Genomic DNA, 19,264 nt, shown 5'->3' on the forward strand with positions numbered 1-19,264 from the left:
CAGGTGACTTGCTTTCTAACCAATAGAATGTAGCCTTACTGAGACTCCGAAAGGTAAATTGTGCCCAGGGTTCCCCGTGCACCCTGTTCAAATGGACTCTGAATCTGCAGATTTGGGCTAAGAGACCCAAGAATCTGGTTTCTAAGGACTCATGGAACAGGTAGATGCTATTGTTCTTTGCAATTTGCACAGCAGGATTATGGAGAAAGTAACATCATGTATCATAAATGCTAACACCCTGCTTAAGGAAAGTAGCATTATTAGAGTAATATTTTCTATGGCTGTAATTCTTTATTCTCACCCAATGCTGTATTTTTGCCTTTAGCACGAAAGCAAGAGATTATCAAAGTCACTGAACAACTGATCGAAGCAATAAACAACAGGGACTTTGAAGCTTACACGTGAGTATAGGCACTCACATTTCACTTTCACACCCAGGGTAGAGGTTTCTTCTCCATGCATGGGTTCTTCAGTGTATCTGAATTCATGTGTATTTAACAGCAAATTTGAGGTGTCAACAGTAGTTTTATATAAATGAAAATCAGTGTGTTTAAGATTAGCACCAGGCCAACTTCCCATCCAAGCATTGAGGATTTCTTTGTAAATGAAATTTCTTCCTAAACACCCTCAGGGCCATGTGAGAGAATCACATTCCAGCGAAAGCAGTCCATGTGTGAAAAGACACAGAAAACGGAAAAGCATATTGCTTTTTAAAATGTGGATTTGAGGTTAAGAAATATCTATATCTATCTACGTCTATCTGTGATATAGATATATAGATACAGATATTTCTTAAAGATAATATATATAAAAGATAAGATATATTTAAGATATATATCTATATACCTAAGGAGATATATATATATATATATATATATATATATATATATCCTAAATAGGTATATCTATAGGATATCTAGGATATCCTACTTTACACCATAACATTTTTTGTTTGGAGTGAAAAATTATATGTATAGGTATATGGATAGATATTAAATAGATAGATACATATGTAGCTACATTGATACATAGACAGATAATGAGAAATGAAAGTTCTGTTGTCCTGAAAAATATTTGCCTTTGCATATTTAGGATATCCTATAGATATATCTATCTAGGATGGAGATATATATATATATATATATATATATATCCTTCTAAGAGGATATATATGCCTCAAGCATAAAAATACCTGTATAACAAGCAGTGTGAGGCAAAGTTTATAATCCTACCCTCACCTCTGCCTTTAAGGCCTCCCTTACCACATGAGATATGTACTATGCTTTCTTACCCTAAAAGCATTCTGTAGAGATCTCCAGTCCCACATTCTGTGAACAGTCCTGCACTTTGAAGAACCATTGTTAAGTTAGACTTTTGAAATGTGTTTTTCTGTTGAATAGTTTAAAAAGTTTGCCTTCTAAAAAGGGAATTTCCATATGAAATTACATAGGGCCCCATCCACTGTATTGACCTTTGGGGAAAGTTGGCAAATAGGTCAAAATTTTTTGAGCTGTACTCTTTTGTCTACCCTGTAAACTCCTTCTAGTTCTCCAAAATCCAGATTTTGCCACCTTCTCTGAGAAGCCTACCCTGATCATCATTGACCAAAGGGAATGATCCTCTTTGGTTCGTCTATGAAGCTTGCATATATAGCCCAGTTCTCAACACATCAAACAACTAAATATCAGTCCACAAATATACTTGGTGCTTTCTTAGTAGTATACCACAGTGTGTGCTGTCCCCTTACTGCCCCTCACCTTCCACACACCTGGAAAACTCTCCCTTATCTTTAGAAGCCCAACTCAGATCATCTTTTTCTCTTAAATCTTTCCTGTTTACTGTCTATAGGTAATGCAGTTTTTGAGCACTTTGGGTTAACTTCTATTCTGGTATTAATTGTTATGTTATAATTGCTTGCTTCAAAGAATATCTGCTACATGTAGATGTGTAATAGTTCTTTATTGAATAAAATTGACCCATACATTTCCCCAGAGAAATACCATTAGCGTTCTCCAGATATTTAGAATTTTGTATATACTTACTGACTTCTATTTCTGGAATTAAAAGGTAAATTATTATTTGAACTGTCTATCATTTTTCTTTGGAAAGTAAAGTAAACATTAGATTCAAGCTCAATTAAATTTTGTGGATATTTCCAGAAAGTATAAGATGTGATATCCTTCTTTAAGGAAATTATAATATAGATTTTTGATGTGACTGTAGAAGATATCATCCATCAAAAATTATTCCAAAAGTATTCAGTTCTAGAATGAAAGATAGACTTGGAGTGTTTCTTAGACTTGAACTAGGACTTAGAAAATGTTTTAAAAATTATTAACTTAAGTCAAGAGGTATAAAAACTGGAGAATTCACCTCAGAAAAAGTAGAAAGTTTAAAAGGGAGACTCTCAGGCTTGAACCAGTTACATTAGTTTGTCCCTCTCAGAGTTCTCTGCAAAATGTCTTTTTGTAATCTGTTGCTCAATCCACCTTGCCAACCAAGGTCTTCAGTTGAAACTTTATATTTTTAGTGATTTTTAGAGGCTCTTTCTTCACTGTCTCATAAGAATATTTACACAGGAAACAAATCATATTACAACATTTATTTATTGGTTATTTTCTTTATTTTTTCTCTTACAGGAAAATCTGTGACCCAGGCCTTACTGCCTTTGAACCTGAAGCTTTGGGAAACTTAGTGGAAGGGATGGACTTTCACCGATTCTACTTTGAAAATGGTACATTGGTTTCTGAATTCAATAACAGACCTCTTTCAACTTTCCTTTTAATTTCTCCCTAATTTGCAGACTCTTTGGCTTTTTTTCTACCATGAGAATTTTTACTTTCATCCAACATTTTACACCATAACATTTTTTGGAGTTGAAAATTATATGTATAGGTATATAGATAGGTATTAGATACATAGATACATAGATAATGAGACCTGAAAGTTCTGTTGTCCTGAAAAATATTTGCCTTTGCACAAAACGTAAAGTTGAGCCAGGTGTGGTGGTGTGTTCCTATAATCCCACTTCTCTAGGAGGCTCATGCAGGAGGACCTCACTGAGCCTGGCCAGTTTAGCACCGTAGCAAGATCCTGGCTCAAATATGTTTTATTTTTTAAAAGTGGCTGGGGACATAGTTCAGTGAGAAGATACTGGGTTCAATCCCTAGTTCTACAAAAGAAAACAGTGTTGCTTGAATTGCTAATATATCCATTAAGTGCCATGAATGTATAAAATGAGCTATATAATGTTACAAAAAGTATATTATTTCAAATTTTATAAAATGGTTAGTATATAAAAAAGATTAAAGAATTGCAGCATACTCAATTGTTCAACATAGAATAGCACTGTGAAGCATATTTGGTACTTATTTTCAAAATAAAATATAAACAAAGCTAAGTAATCAGGTAAATGTGAATTAAAATTGCAAATTAATTGCAAATTTAATTGCGAATTGACCACTAAAAGCCCACTAAAAGCTGTCAGAGGAAACAGCCACATTTCAGGGAAGCTTCTGAAAAGCTCCTGCAGATCCTGAAGAACAGTGTAAATCCCTTTATCCATCTTCTTTTTTCCTTACCCCTAATGACATTAGATGCTGTATTTACATGATGAGTGAAATGAATTCAGTTTTTTTTTTTTTTGCAGTGAGATCTTGGCATGGTTTTTTAAGTCAAGGTGTACTGAATTAATTACTTTTCCTTCTACATACTAGGCTTGCAAACCCAAAAAATTATATGATAAAATCATCTTAACAAAGCTTCAGTAAACGTTGTCATATTCCAGTATTCTACATCTCTGATTGATAGCATCTCAGAATGTCACCTCCATGCAACTCTCAAGCAACACTATCTCATCTCTAGTAAAATCATTTATTAACCCATTAAATACTATTTTAATATTTAACATTTCAGCATAACACTTCATTATGCTCCATAAGTACATATTCTTTATAATGAGTTATTCTTTCTATGTGACTATGATAATATTCTGATTAATTTGAATAGCTGTTTTCTGAGAGTGCAAAGCATGTTTGGATAACAGCTAAAATACTACAACCTGTGTCATTGACCTAAGAGAGAAACATCATCAATAAGTAATGTACACTAAATCCTCTTATCTTGTGATCAATTAATATATAGAATGGGTAGTCACTTTTAAAACACCAATAACTAGAGCCCAATGAGGACTTGCTTAGTCCACAGACAGATACAAGGTCAGAACCAGGGTCCATGGCCAACACCAAATTGTGGATTTATAGTAAATGATCACTAATGGAAAAAATATCATGAAATGGACTCTGCTGCCTGGAAGAAACATGGATGAGATACAGAAATACATTTGTGCTAGGGTCAGTCTTTCTTGGAGGTATTGATCTCCATGGTTGATACCTGATATATTTCCTTTGTCCCATGTTCTTTACCAGCCAACAAAACCCAGCACCACTCCGAAGCTATCCTGTCAGCTGCCTTAGCAAGTTATCCCCTGAATATCCCAAAACTACTTCATGCGCCTTTGCCAGACCTTCTCCACCTCTATTTGTGTGACAACTTCTGCTTCTAACACTTCCCTTTATGAATACATAAATCTCTTTAGCTTTTCCCCAATCAGCTAACTTCCCAGAGTACCATAAAAAGTACTTGTAAAAGAAATTTTTAAAACTATCTACTTTTATTCTCTAATTTTTATCCTTTGTACAGTGTCAAGAATTAGATTAGTGCAAATAATTAGACTTTTAGTTAACTAAGGAGTAAATGAGTGGCACCCCATTCATGTGATTGCTACTGAAGTTATTACTGGTTTTGGTTTACTTTACATAGAAACTAATTTTTTTATTTTCATGTGGTTTTCTTTCAGCTTTGTCCAAAAGCAGTAAACCAATCCACACCATCATCCTGAACCCCCATGTGCATCTGGTAGGGGACGATGCTGCCTGCATAGCATACATTAGGCTCACACAGTACATGGATGGCAGCGGGATGCCAAAGACCATGCAATCAGAAGAGACCCGTGTGTGGCACCGCCGGGATGGAAAGTGGCAGAATGTTCATTTTCATCGCTCAGGGTCACCCACCGTACCCATCAAGTAAATATTCCCAGGCTGTCAGCTTTTTTGTCAATATAACCATGGTCAGCTCCTTCTACCATTGTTAAAAGTTTGGTGTATGTTATTCAGTGCTGGTGGTTGTAACCAAGGCCTCCATAGGAAATCTGCAGTTTCCTGGGAAGATCAGTCAGCACAGCCATTGGGGATTGAAACTTGCCGTAAAGCAATCCATACTAGTTTTAGATGGGAACTAGAAACTGCTGTATCAGGCTGATGTCATAGGGTTGTGTAAAAAGTACAGTAGGCAAAAGAAGGGAATGTGAAGAAAAAAGCATAGAGCCAAGTTTCCAGAATAGCCTATGGGGTATTGGGCGCTGTGCTTCATAGATTACCTCCCTGGCCTCAGTTACTAACATTTGGAAAAATTTGTAACACAACATCTAAAAAGCAAGTATCAGGTGTTGTGATGTGTTCTCACCTCACCACTCTATCTAAAACATCATGCTTGTCTTCCAGTCAATAATTAAGCCAATATTACTATACATGTCCCCTGTGTTCCACCTGTGTGAGGCAGAAGACATTACCCTCAAGGAACATTTATTCTTGTTTAGAAAACAGCTAATCACTGGCACCATAAGAACAGAATTTCAAAATTTACACGCAACTTTAGAGTGAAATCACTAAACACTGTAGCAAACTGGTAGTGATAGTTTGAATGTACACTTTACATAGAAGAGATTTTGGACAAGGTCTTAAATGACAAGTAGCATTTGGAGACATAGATTTCTAAAGGAGCATGTGAAGCAAAGGAGCAATAGATCATTGTGGAGAAGGAAAACTAGTGTCAACTGGAGTAAAGAGTTGAATACAAATGGGAAACAGATTTCATGAGTGATGTGGGACAAGAAGAAGAAGAAAGAAAAGAAGAAGGGGACTTTAGACTCAGAAGTTTGGCTGCTCACTGCTGACCAAGTTCATACAAACAGTTATTCAACTCACTCCAGAGACTTCTTACCACAGTGGCTTTTAAAGGCCTTCTCCATAGCATTAATAACAATGTCACTGTTAGATCTGTTTTAAAAAAAATCAACAAAGACAAAACAAACATAAAAGAATAATTTGAAATTCATTCCAAAACAATAGCCATCTAATTAAGAAAAAATACAAAAGGAATATGAAGATAATGAAGACACTAGCTTTTGTGCATTTGTGTGTTTTTTACCCCATAGAGCTACAATGGCCAGTTACTGTAGAGAGGATTACATTCCTACAGTACCAGGGCATTAGGTTGTTCTGCAATTCTCTCAACTGTCAATGAGATAGACCCTATTTAAGAAATCTTCCTTTTATGCCATGGGAGTTAAGTGGGCCTTAATAGGCCACCCTATGTTCCAAATGTGAATGAGAGCGTCTCAAGAGGCATCTCTTCGTAGCAAAATATCTAAGGCCTGAAAATGATTCATATGTGGGTCTTGTAATTAGCACCTTGCTCCATGACACTGGTGATTGGAGCTGGTGACTAGAAGCTACGTGGCTGTTTCCTTCCCTTTGAGGATCTGTGCTCTGAATTTGTCCATGAAATACAAGATCTTTGCAAATCCATAGCAGTTTTGCATGAGCCCCAAAGTTTGATTATCAGCCCTATTTTACAGCATAACCCTTATTTTAAAGGTCTATCCCCTTTTCAGTGTTTGGATTGTGTCATTTTAAATCAAACGTTGCTTATGTCTGAGATGATTCAGACAACTCTCAATTATCCAGACTAATATTGTATTAAGCTTCAGAATCCTTTGGTGTCTGACTATTTTTCTGGAAGTTGCAATTCCTGTAAGCATTTGGCTATGACTAATATGTAGATAAACTGGCTATGCCTGACTGAAGGTAATGGTAGTTGACCTAAGGACAGGCCACAAGAAGTAAAGCTGAAATTTAAAGCACACAAAGTAGGTGATTCTGGAGGATAACTGAAAGTTGACTGTGATTAAATCCATGCCCATGTAATTTTTAAAGATTTGTTTCTTAAACTTGGATTAGGATCCAGATATGTGTGGTGCTGTTGTGAATATTTCCCTGCTCAAAGACTAACCCCTAGAAAAGCTTTTAAAAATAGTGCTTTCAGGGCCGGGGATTTAGCTCAGTGGTTCCACCATGTGCCTTGCAAGCCCAAGGTCCCGAGTTCAATCCCTGATACCAAAAAAAAAAAAAAAAAAAAAAAAAAAGTGCTTTCAGCTGTTATTTGAAAGGATTAAATAAGAGTAATCATATTTTTCTGTAGCCCAGGGTGGTAATGCATGCCTGTAATACCAGTATTCAGGAGGCTGAGGCAGGAGGATCAAAACAAGTATGAGGCCAGCCTGAACTATTTGGCGAGACCCTGTCTCAAAAATAAATAAATAATAAAGAATAATTATGTTTTCTCCACTTTTGATACTATGTTCCTTGTTGCATCAATTTCAAGTTTTGATTTTTCAAGGAATCTAAGAGTAACACACAAGCTAAGGATGAACTTGAACTTTGATTCTCATTCAACCAAATGATAATATTAACCTATTAAATTTGTTCAATAAATATGATTGCTCAAAATGTATACTTAGATTTAATAATGTAACTGATGTCTGGGACCCTTTCTCTTTATGTTTAGATTAGTTTTGTGAGAACAAAGAAATAACACTGATTTCCTATTTTAATATTGTCTTTACTTAACAGGGTATATTTAGTTTTATAATGATCACAAAGACATCTTATATATACTGTTGTCTGATGTTTAACTGAGTTATAAAGTCATAGCCTAGTCACATCTGTGGCAAAGCACCCTGGTGACATTTTGTGAGATAATGTAACTTACTTCTTCCTCTTTTTTCTCCTTCCAGCTAATCATCCACAGTGCCACTTCTACATTCTCTGTTCACAAGGCACCCAGGTGATTCCCTCAGCCATCCTCTCCTCTTCATGCATGTTTGAGTGCATGAAGTTGTGAAGGTCCTCCACATATTGCATATGCGATGCATTATCTTGTCATCTATTCCTTCTTGTATATTGTTTACACTTCCACAGTGGAGATACTCAATGCACACTTCAGTGACTGTTGGCAAACTAGAGGGGAGATCAGACAAAGGAATTCCACAATATTCCAGGTACAACATATTCATCAAGGTTCTATGCTTATGCCAAGATATAACAGACTTAAAAAATTATTGTTCTCTGAATGACAATTTGTAAGAGAAATGTAAATTTTTAAAAACTTTTTGCCATTAATCTATTTCGGCTTGTTTTTTGTTTTAAGGTTAAAAAATATACCTTCATTTTCCTGGTGTGACCCTGGTTAAAATGGGTGGTTTTCACTGAAAGCTTTGCTGTTACATGATGAAAGTGGGTTGATGAGTAGACAAAAATATCATATGAAAGTAAGAACAAGAATTGGTTGATTTGCTGCCATTGAAAGCCATGTTGTTTTTGGTCAAACTGTGTAAACTGGAAAGACTCATAATTTACAAGTTTGTTCACTTTCACATATTCACACTGTTCTGGTGAATTCACTGAATTGATTTTCCTTTCTCCAATCTATTCTGTTTTCTTAATTTTATCTTATTTCTTTATTCCTTTTGTTTGCTTCCTTTTTTATTTTTCTTTTGACTTTTCAGTGTTTAGTTTTCTTTTTATTTTGTTCCTTTTGGGGGGGGGAGTGGATAGATAGGGTGTAAGAAAAGAATAAAAATCCAATTTGCTGAATGAAGATAAAAATAAAAATCAAAGCATTTTGGAGGGAGCTAAACTAGCATGTTTGATCATTTCAAACAAAATGTGCTCAAGATTTTAAGTCAAGGTTTTTCAATTCTGCTTAAGTTCCCGTTGGGACGTAGGTGTTCTAACTATGTTGGAGGTATTTGAATCCTTGGAACTTGCACTAACAGCAAGGATGTCCCTACTTAACTAATGAGCCTCACCTACTGGGACTGTTGCCAGGGTACACCATGTTGAGAGCCACTGGGATTTCTGTACAAATTCACTCTTTCCACCTTAGGGGCTACAAGGGCCCCTCCTGCCTTGTCACCAACTCATTTGCTAAAGTTAGAGAGCTCACGAATGTTTTCCATTCTCATAGTGTTTTGAACTTCATCTTTGTTACTTGGGCTGTTTATAGCTTCCCTCTTGAGTTACAGTATCATCTTCCTCCAAGGAGTTAGAGTTTTCCAGTTTAAAACAAAAAGAAAAGGGAAATGTACCAGTTTCCTTTGTGCTTCTCATTTCTCCTCTGTTGACACATTTCCTGCGAGGCTTTTTCTCTGCCCTGAAATGCTGTTAGTGCATGGAATCTCTGTTGGCGTTACTTTAATCATAGTTACTTGCAGTCTTCAGAAGCCTATTTTTAAAAGCAGAAGCAAGAAACAAAAACAAAACAACCCTCTCTCTTTTCTCACATTTCACCTTTCTGTGTTGATTACTAATAACCTTAGATATTGTTGCTAGTGGATGTATGGTAGATGGGTTGAAGCTTTTCTGATAATTATTATACAATTTAAAACAATATATATTTAAAATAAATATATACACTAGATGTATTGAGCCATGTTAACCTGCCAATGAGATCTGTGAAATGTAATGGCCTCATTTTTCCCTTTTTAATTTCTTTTACTTTTTTGTGAAGCAGCTATACGTGGCATACATATATTGAAAAAAAATAGGTGTAGAGTGGTGTGTTTTTTTACACCTTTAACTTAGCATGTGGTCTTGAAGTATTACCATAGATCAAGTTTGTCTTCCACATTCAGATGTGAGGAAATCGTGATTTGTTATCTGCACCACGACTGAATTACACATATATTATCTTTATCATTTTGAAACACTGCAGTTTACCATGGAATACTGTATATATTTCTTGCCATAATGGTAAATGACTGATTGATATATTTAAGAGTTAATAAATTTGTGATTTCTGCTGACACCGAGTCCATCTTTATTTCTTAGGAAGAGGAACCATGTTTGTGCATGCTGGTGAGGGCCACGGGCAGTGTGGCCTGCTATGATTTCATTTGGTACCTAACAATTTGCATTTGGCAACCACAGTATGTTAGTTGTTCTCTGTGCACACAACAGTGGTCTCTCCAGAGGGAAAATTTTGCTGAGAACAAAATAGTTAACTAGGAGTCCTATGACCCATCCTTCACCTGGTTACCAGAATGCTCCCTGGTAGTCCATATCTGTCCATAGAACATATCAGTGTTTTCTTCTCCAGCACACACACAGGCACCACTCCCTGCAGCCCAACGCCTTGAACTGGAGAGGATGGAAGACCTAGCTTCTTTCTATTTGCTGAAAGCACCACATGCAATTTCTTTCCCATTTCTTTGTGGTGTTTCTTTCTTAGCCAGACTCTTCTCCCCTTGCTTTATGGACTCATCAGTGAGGTGAATTAGAAGATCAGCACTCCTGTAAATCTTAGGCAGTGCTCTGTGTACTCTTTTCCAACCATGGTTGCAGAATAATTAGTGTTCACCTCTCTGGCCAGCCACTATGTTTGAAAAATAAATCTTTATTTGTATTTACTGGTATATAATGTCATGGATGGTGTCCTCATTAGTGCATCCCTAACCCTAAACTAGGGTTAGAAAGGTGGACCCTGTTAATAAGTAGTCATTAACTGAGGCCAGACTACAGATGGAAATCTCAGGGTGTGACTACATAGCCCTGGATTTCATGTTGGTCCCTGTCATGGTGGCCTTGGTAATCTGAGCAAATTCCTTCTTCCCACTGAACCTGAGTTTCTATATTTGTGAAAGGAGAATAAATATACTAATTTAATAAGGAGATCCTGAGGATTAGAGATAATGGGTACAGATAGCCTACTATCTATATAGATAGAATACTATGTGGTAGGTATCAAATGATAGGAGTTACAGTTGTCTAATCACTAATGCAAATAGCTCAGCTGTTATCATTCCTCCCTGACTCCAGGGCATGTATAACTTACTTTGCTATGGGCTGCTTCCTTGTGTAGGGTTTCTGTTATTGCTAAGGATATGCTCGTATTCCAGGGTCTCCACAGAAAGACAAGATGCTGAGGGAGGGAAATAATCCTCCTGAAAGTAGAAAAGATGAAATGGAGTGAATCAGTATATTCTAGGAAGGTTTTAAGAAATAACAATTTTAAGTAACTTAAAATTTCCATCTCTGTGTAAATGAAAGAAATATACATGCTATAAGAAGAAACCAAAGACACAACTTTTGAGTGATTGCATTAAATAAAATTTTACTGACTTCTATACACATGTCATAGTTTTTGTGTCTCCTTTGTCAGATTAAAAAAGAGAATATGCAAAAGATTATAAAGAGGGCTAGGGATGTAGCTCAGTGTTTGAGCACTTGTTACCTACTGTTCACAAGACCCTGAGTTCAATCCATAGCACCACAGAAATGTAACATAGATTTCTAAGGTAGAAAGCTTGGCAGCATGCTGAGGTCCTGTCTGAAGGAAAATAAAAGATTATAATAAGATTATCATAAATATACTTTATTAGCTTTCCCAGGACAAATGCCTGAAATACACATCTTGAAGGAGAAGAGAGTTATCTGGCTCACAGTTTCAGAAGGTTCAGTCCATGGTCAGCTGGCTCCAAGGCAGAACCATCATGGTAGAAGGGTATGGTAGAGCAAAGCTGCTTGCCTGGTTCATGATGGCCAGGCAGCAGAGCTAGTTGGAAAAAGCACCAGTGAGGAAAGGACAATCCCCAAAGTCACACCCCATGACCACACAGACACACCAGGAAGTGTGCTTTACTAATCTGCTAGGCACCTCTTAATCAAATTGACTTGTAATTAACAATAACACTCCTCCGTATGTGCCCATTGTCTGAACAATATGCAGTCGTAACTCTTGGCCTGTGACAGACAACAGACAACATTAGGAAGTATTTACAGCATTCCTGCTTTCTCATCAGAAAAAAAATTTTGATTTTTTCAAAGTAAATTGATTGGTAACAGATTAGGCAATAATCTTACCTCCAAAGAATTTGCATTTTAAAGCTTATCATAGATGTAATATTTCTAATTTGTCCATAAAAAGTGTTTTTACATTTTTAATGAGTTGCCGACATTTTTATTTGTATATTTTATATAAAAGTCATGATTTCTGGCCAGGTATGGTGGCAGGAGGCTGAAGCAGGAGGATCTCAAGTTCAAGCCCAGTCTGAGCAACTTACTGAGATCTTATCTCAAAATAAGTTTTTTAAAAAAGGCTGGGGCTGTAAGTCAGTAGTAAAGCACTTACATAGTGACAGGCCCTGGGTTTCGTCCCTAGTGCCTCAAAGAAAAATATGATTTCTGGCTTAATTTATTGGAAAGTTACAACATTCTCCTCCACTTTCACTGTCACAATAGAAGAGCTCCTGTCCCTGTTAGAAGGGTGCGGGTACTGTACCACCACCCACACCCACAAATGAGCTGCTTCTTGGAGTTTGCCACAGACTTCCATTGACACTAGAGTGTTCCACCCCTTTCTTCAAGAAGCCCCACTGTTGGCATTCAAGCCCCAGGGAACAGGTATGGGCATGTGGGCTTCAGGAAGGATGCTAGGAGCCAGCCCTAAACCTTACCACTTAGGCAGCTCTCTTCCTGTAGGTCTCTGTAGCTAAAATACTTACATATATTTTGACTTCATTTTAAAAAGAGGTCCACAAAAAAGAAAATCAAAGCCAGGTATGATGGTGCATGCCTGTAATCCCTTGCAATCCTAGCACTCATGAAGCTGAGGCAGGAGAACTGCCACCAGTTCAAGACTATCTTGGCTACATAGTGAGTTTAAAGCCAGTCTGAACTACATAGCAAGACCTTGTCTAAAAACAAAAAACAGGGTTTTTTTCTGAAATACAGTTTATTACCTGTCACTACTATTAATTGTTAATGAAATAATTAATGGAAGATCAATTGCTGTCTTACCATAAAATGTGTTTAATTTGTCCTATCCAGAAGGGAATGGGATTAATATGAGAAAATTGAAAATTAGGAACAAAATCTTTGTAAATAGGGAGAATGGAGGGGTTGAAGGGAGGGCTGGGCAAGGGTGAAAAATAACCGAGAGAGATTATGTAAAGGTGCAAATTTCCAATGATGAATGTCAGTATATTGTATACCTAAAATGTACCAATGATTAGAATGAATAATCAATAATGCAAAATAGGAAGAAAAGGTCCAAAGGGGTAAAGGTAGTGGGAAGGGCAGGGGAAAGGAAAGAAGGGAAAGGAAAAATGATGAGAAATGGAAAAAATGGAAATAGTCTTTGTAAATAGGGAAGGGGGGGGTGAAGGGAGGGCTAGGAATGGGGAAAAAATAAGAACCAAGATGCATTATGTAAAGGTACAATTCCCAATGAGAAATGTAATTGTATTGTACACCTAAAATGTACCAATAAAAGAATTTAACAACAACAAAAAACATTGGTCCTATCCTCAAAGTCTTGAATAGCCAACAACCGCCAGACAATTTTTATTGCTGGATTTATACAGGCAGTGCCAGGAGAATGATGAAATATTTATATAAGTCCTAGGAATTTTCTTTCTATAGCCAGATGTTTGGGAATGTAGACCATAGGGCTGACTCAGCTGCTAACACATAATATAGTCTAGGCTGCATTCAAGCCAGCTCCTTTCAAGGCTGTGGGTGCCTCACCCCTTGGTCCTGGCACCCACACCCCATGTCTACTGCTTGTGGCCTCAGACTTTGGTGGCCAAATGGGACTGGAACAAGCCCAGGCCATGGTGATAGGTCTCTGCACATTCATGATCTTCTGCTCCCTTAACTGACCCCTAAGGCTACTTGGAAATCATATTGTGCTAATCCATTCTCTTTTCCTCTCTCTACCAACTATTTCAGACTTTATTGACCTTCCTCCACCTCCATCACTTTTTCCCCATACTCCCTACTTCTCTGCAAGAAATGAAGCAGCCTTGGCATCTGTTTATGCCCCTACTCAACAGATCAGTGAGTTCCCTGCTCTTCTGTTCTACAGCTGAGAGAGCTGAGGCTCCTTATGTACGCAACATGGGTTACCTCAGAGTATCTAATCTCCAGGATGTAAACCACTTACATCTGAATTATTGAAAAAACAAAAAAGGAAGAAAAACTGTGGTAGCACTGTGGACAAATGTAGAACTTTTAAGACTGCAAAGAACAGACCACTAAATTCCATACATCTTAAATAATAAGGAAAATATGTCATTGCAGAGATGAGAGAGACAAATCAATCCCAAGGCTGTTCATTCCCATAACTCAAGAAAAAAAAAACCCAGATCCTTTCCATTGCTCTGCCGTTAAGAGATGGTAAAATTATATCATCCAAATGAAGAGTCCTCAAGGTCCTCAAAATGTATGATTTGTTTCCTAGTGTCACATTCAAATGGGACATGCCTACTGGAAGAGGGACTCCTGTTTTCCACTCCCCCTTTCCCTTCTCCAGCCACTCACACATCACCCCCCATTTGGCTAAGACTGATGAGGGGTTCAGGGAAGGGTAGTTACTGAGACAGGTTGGATGGGATAGCTTTTTCGATAGTTTTTCCTTCTGGGTATCTTCCTGGAAGAGTTAAAGACACATGCATAGCCATGATTACACCAGCACAACACATAATAGTTTAATCTTGGAGACAGCCTGTATGTCCATCATATAGGACATTTATGGATAGATTAAAAAATATGGTGTTTACACAGCAGAGTACTACTCTACTACAAAGGATAAATTTGAGTTGTGGGTAGGAAAATATGTACATCTTGAGACCGTATTTTTAAGTGAAATAAATCAGACACATAAGCTTACATATTTCTCTTACATGAGAAACCCAAAATATAAATAAAGAGCAAAATAAAAGACAGATAATAGAAAATAGGGAGCTAGATCTTTGCAAAAGTGAAAGGGACCAAGAGAGGGAGGTGGAAGGGATGAGAAAAGCATAAAGATGTGTTATGTAAATGTACCAATTCCCCAGGAGGAATGTGATCATTATGTACTGTAATGTGTACTAAGAAAGACAAAACAAAAACAAAACCAAAAAACAGCAAGATCAGTGCACACTAATGTTCATGATAAGTTGTTTATAATAGTAAAATGCTAACAACAACCCTACAGGTCCATTTACATACAAGTGACTCCCTAAATAAAATATGGTATACTTGTCAAAAAAGAAAAGAGTTTAGAAACTGACATTGTCTAGTATAAGTACAGAGGAAAAGTCAGAAAAGAATCATTTTTATTGCTTCTTTAGTTATAAGTAATTAAAATGTGAGGGAATAAGTTGTTATTTTCTGCAAACTCTGAACCCCACTACCTGATGCCTTCTCTTGATAGGTGCTCCAGCAATGCCAGAGAATTCTTTCATCGCATTAATTCTCTGGGACAGGAAAATGCACTTACTCAACTCTGTGTGAAGTTGTCCCAAGAGCTCTAGATACCCCTCTCTGTTCTGGATTCACTTTAGAGAAAACTTAAAAAAATAAAAAAATGTATAGACCTCTTGGTGCCTGAAACCATATTTAGTGATCAATTTTCTCCAGTTCTGCTATTCTGTCTTATTCCTTTCAGTAAATAAGGTAGGACAGTGGGAGTGGGGATTAGCAACCAAGTAAACATCACTAGTCTTACTCACTTTCCACCCACCTGTCTGCTCCAGCCCATGAACAGAAGAATGAGCACTTAGTTCATCTGCGGAACCTGTTCCGCAGCCTAAAGTCAGTTTGCTGTGTGGGAGGAAGTGTATAGCTAAATGACTGGTGATTAAGTGGTGCTGTGTGTACAGTGCTCCTTCGTGTCTGGATTGTCATTGCTCACCATATGTGACTCACTCTGCTACTGATGATGGCCGCTGAGTCAATACAGCCCAACAAAAGCCTGCAGTCTGAATTTACCTTCCACTCACATTTTGCTGTTTTAATGCTGGGCTTAGCATCCTTTCACTCTCAAACCAAAGGCCCGGCAACTCTGCTGTTGAAGCTCAGAGGAGATAACTCCCTCTAGAACTGCCTAAGAGGATTTTAAAAGTGACACCATGCCTGTAATCCCAGCTCTCTGGGAGGCTGAGGCAGAAAGATCTCAAGTTTGAGCACAGCCTGGGCAATTTGGTGATGAAGTGAGACTCCTCATAATAAACAATCAAAAATATTCAGTGTGAAGGCCCTGGTTTCAATCACCAGTACCTTCCTCCCCACAAAAAGTGACAATGAAGTTCCCTAAGTCATAAGAAAATTATCCAGTGCACTCTACTAAATAATGAAGGAATCTGTAATATCCACATATGCAAATGCCTGTGTTATTGAGTAGCTTGTTTCTAAAAAGTGGCTCACCAATTAAATGTTACCAGGTTCTGAATTGCTCGCCTCTCCTTCTGGAGTTGTGTGGGGAACCACCACTGATGGACTCAAAGCCTGAGGGCACCTAAGGACACTTAAGGACATGACCCCACCGTCAGGGCCATGCACATAACAGGACACAGTTATGCAAGCATGACTTAGTGTAGACCACTGCACATGTGCAGTGTGGTCATGCCAGGACACACAGCTGTTGTATGCCTTGTTATGTCTCATAATATAAGGGCCGAATGAATAAAGACAAGCAGCTTTGGCTCACTTGCTCTTGCTGCTTTCATGTATCTTGTCTCCATGTCTTTTCTTTATTGGGGAATTCACTCTTGCCAGAATAAAATGGACCCCATCTAGGGAGCCCCAGGAAGCTCAGCCTTGACAAGTTGGAGTCCAGGTTCTTCTCTCCTCAAAGAATTGAATGAAATGAGCAAAAACCAGTGACAAAGTTTATTCAAGAAAGTAAAAATGAAGAGAAACTGGCTCTTCAGAGCAAGCTTGGACCAGGTAAATAGAAAGGGTGAGAGCAAAACATAGAAGTACACCTTGCATCTAGAAAACATAGCATGGGCTATCATTGAAAGTTATGATAGCAAAGTCTTCATGGTATCAAAGTGTCTTCTTATGCTATCTAAATCTCAAGGTAACCCAGGAGAACTACATCTGGGTCCCACGAGGCAGTGCTTGGATGTCATGCCTTAGGATGATTGATGTTAGGTCCAGGTTTTCCTGTTGAAAACCTGCTGGAGTTCTTAGAAGTCCATGTGCAGGGATTTGGGAGCTGTTCTGCACATATACCTCGGATCTTGTAGTTAACAGATGTTATGGCTTGTGTTTAGATGTCCCCCCATAGCCTCATACAGTCACAGATGGGGCTTTTTCTGGAGTAGATTCATGGTGTGATGCTAGGCTCAAGGGTACTAAGATTAATGGTGTGAGTACTATCTGTCCTAAGTAATCTGAATAAGAAGGGGTAGAAAGATGCTGTTAAGGTCCCTTGTTGCTTTTGTTACCTTCTGTCTACCATGACCTGTTGCCAGCCTGCCTTGGAGCCAGCCAATTATGGACTGAAACCTCTACTGTAAGTCTTTTCCCCTTTAACTTTGAGTGTGTAGAGAGAAAAGTAACACAACAGGTCACACACACTTCCCCATCCAGCCTTTGCCATGTCCTAGTCTATCTCACCTGCACATCTAAAAATATACTGAAAAGGAGCCACTTCAGAATTATGAACAAGCATTCAGCTGAGAATCAGAGACAATGAATGGGAAAGGTAAAATAAAGTTTCCTTCCTGGCAGGGAAACATTAAGCACATTCCTGCTGTGTGATGGGCACTGTGGTCACAGTGTCCCCAGAAAGGCAAAGCTCCTTCCTGGAAGATGGTCACTGTAGGCTGATACCTCCTTCCTCACCTGGTCCTCTACACCTGAGAGATTCATGCTTATAACAAAAAAATCATTAGGGCGGATCCGAGCGGTTGAGCTTTTCCTGTGAGAGAAGGCTCTCTTCACTTCAGGACAGGTTTTATCACTGAATCATTACTCAGTCCCCAAGAACCATCCTTGGGCCAGAGCAGCACCTGGGCCTGGTGACTGGGATCTCTCTGTTTAACCAGCGGACCCAGGCAGGAAAGAAAGAGGAAATAAGGGAATGAGGACAGGGTAGAGAAACTTGGGAAACCCCAGGTCTCAACAGCACAAAGCCTTAAGCTCATATATCTTCTGCATTAAACACATCACTGTGGCCCTCACACATATCCTCTTTTGTTTTCCTGGTTTTTGAGACACAGTCAGGCTATGAAGAGCTGGCCTTGAACTTGATATGTAGCCCAACTTGAAACCCTTCTGCCTCAGCCTCCTGAGTGCTGTTTACTGAGGTGCATGACCACACCCACCTCATATATATATATATATATATATATATATATATATATATATATATGTATATGGACGTTAAAAACACAGGTACAACTCCTAATACAAAAAAAAAAAGTTATCTTCCCAAGATGCACACATCTTCCCAAAAACAAAAGTTAACTCTTCCAGGTCACAAAAAGATGGACTTTCTTTTCTTGTGCTCCATGAGCACGAATGTCCTCTCGAATTCTTGGCACATGTGATTTCTTTTGTAGCTGCCCTTTGCCCTTTTGCACTTGTTGGGCAGCATTACTTCCAAGGCTGATTCCACAGGAGAGATCCAAAAATGCTGTCTTCCTCACGAGCAGAAAGGCAGGGGATTCTCTGCTCTCCTGATTGCATAATTGTAACAAAACAAGATCATGCTATAATGGTCTTACGGAACTTGCTCGTCACACTTACCAGTGTATAATAAATTACTTTTGGCAGTTCCACACTCGTCTGTTTATCTAAGTGATATGCAAATTATCAACCACCTATTGCTGAACAAGTGTTTTTGTCTTATTTTATACTAACAACAATAAACAATGACCATTCTTGTAACTATTTTTGGTTTTTTGCATATACTTGATTATTTCCTTAGGAAAATTGCCAGAGGGGAAAATTCTGAGTCATTCACTCAACTTTTAATCTCACAGAAACAGGATTTATAGTCGAGAAATGATCAGAGAGATGACATTACATACCCAAGCAAATTTGGGATTTTGCTTTTGTTCCCTTTTTTGTTTTTTGAGACAGGATCTCACTATGTAACCCAGGGTGGTCTCAAACTTGTGGTGATCCTCTTGCCTTAGCCTCATGGGTGCTAGGATTATGGGAAGGAGCCACTACACCTGACAATTCAAGAAGATTTTAATCTCAGATCCAACTGAGGTTTCCTCATCTCATGTCCTGAGTTGTCATCTGCAGCTCCTTTATTTCATGTGTTTGGCTCAGGCTCCAAGTTCAAAGAGCCACAT

General features: G+C 38.1%; 1 protein-coding gene across 2 annotated transcripts; it reads left to right on the forward strand.

Annotated features, from left to right (window-relative positions):
• Positions 1-217: 217 nt before the first annotated feature.
• LOC147821780 (calcium/calmodulin-dependent protein kinase type II subunit delta-like) lies at positions 218-9,988 on the forward strand. Of its 2 annotated transcripts, XM_087199307.1 has the most exons (5): positions 218-401; positions 2,640-2,734; positions 4,859-5,087; positions 7,919-7,968; positions 8,103-9,988. In XM_087199307.1, exons 2-4 carry the CDS (start codon positions 2,704-2,706, stop codon positions 7,920-7,922), a joined length of 264 nt encoding a protein of 87 aa, XP_087055433.1. In that variant the 5' UTR covers positions 218-401; positions 2,640-2,703; the 3' UTR covers positions 7,923-7,968; positions 8,103-9,988. The 2 variants fall into 2 exon arrangements, with proteins under 2 accessions (XP_087055433.1, XP_087055432.1); XM_087199306.1 differs by having other exon boundaries at positions 7,919-9,988.
• Positions 9,989-19,264: the final 9,276 nt, after the last annotated feature.

The sequence above is a fragment of the Heterocephalus glaber genome, unplaced genomic scaffold (assembly GCF_053883595.1).
Source record: "Heterocephalus glaber isolate CG9 unplaced genomic scaffold, H.glaber_assembly_v1.0 deba00001694, whole genome shotgun sequence".
NCBI classification, from domain to species: Eukaryota; Metazoa; Chordata; class Mammalia; order Rodentia; family Bathyergidae; genus Heterocephalus; species Heterocephalus glaber.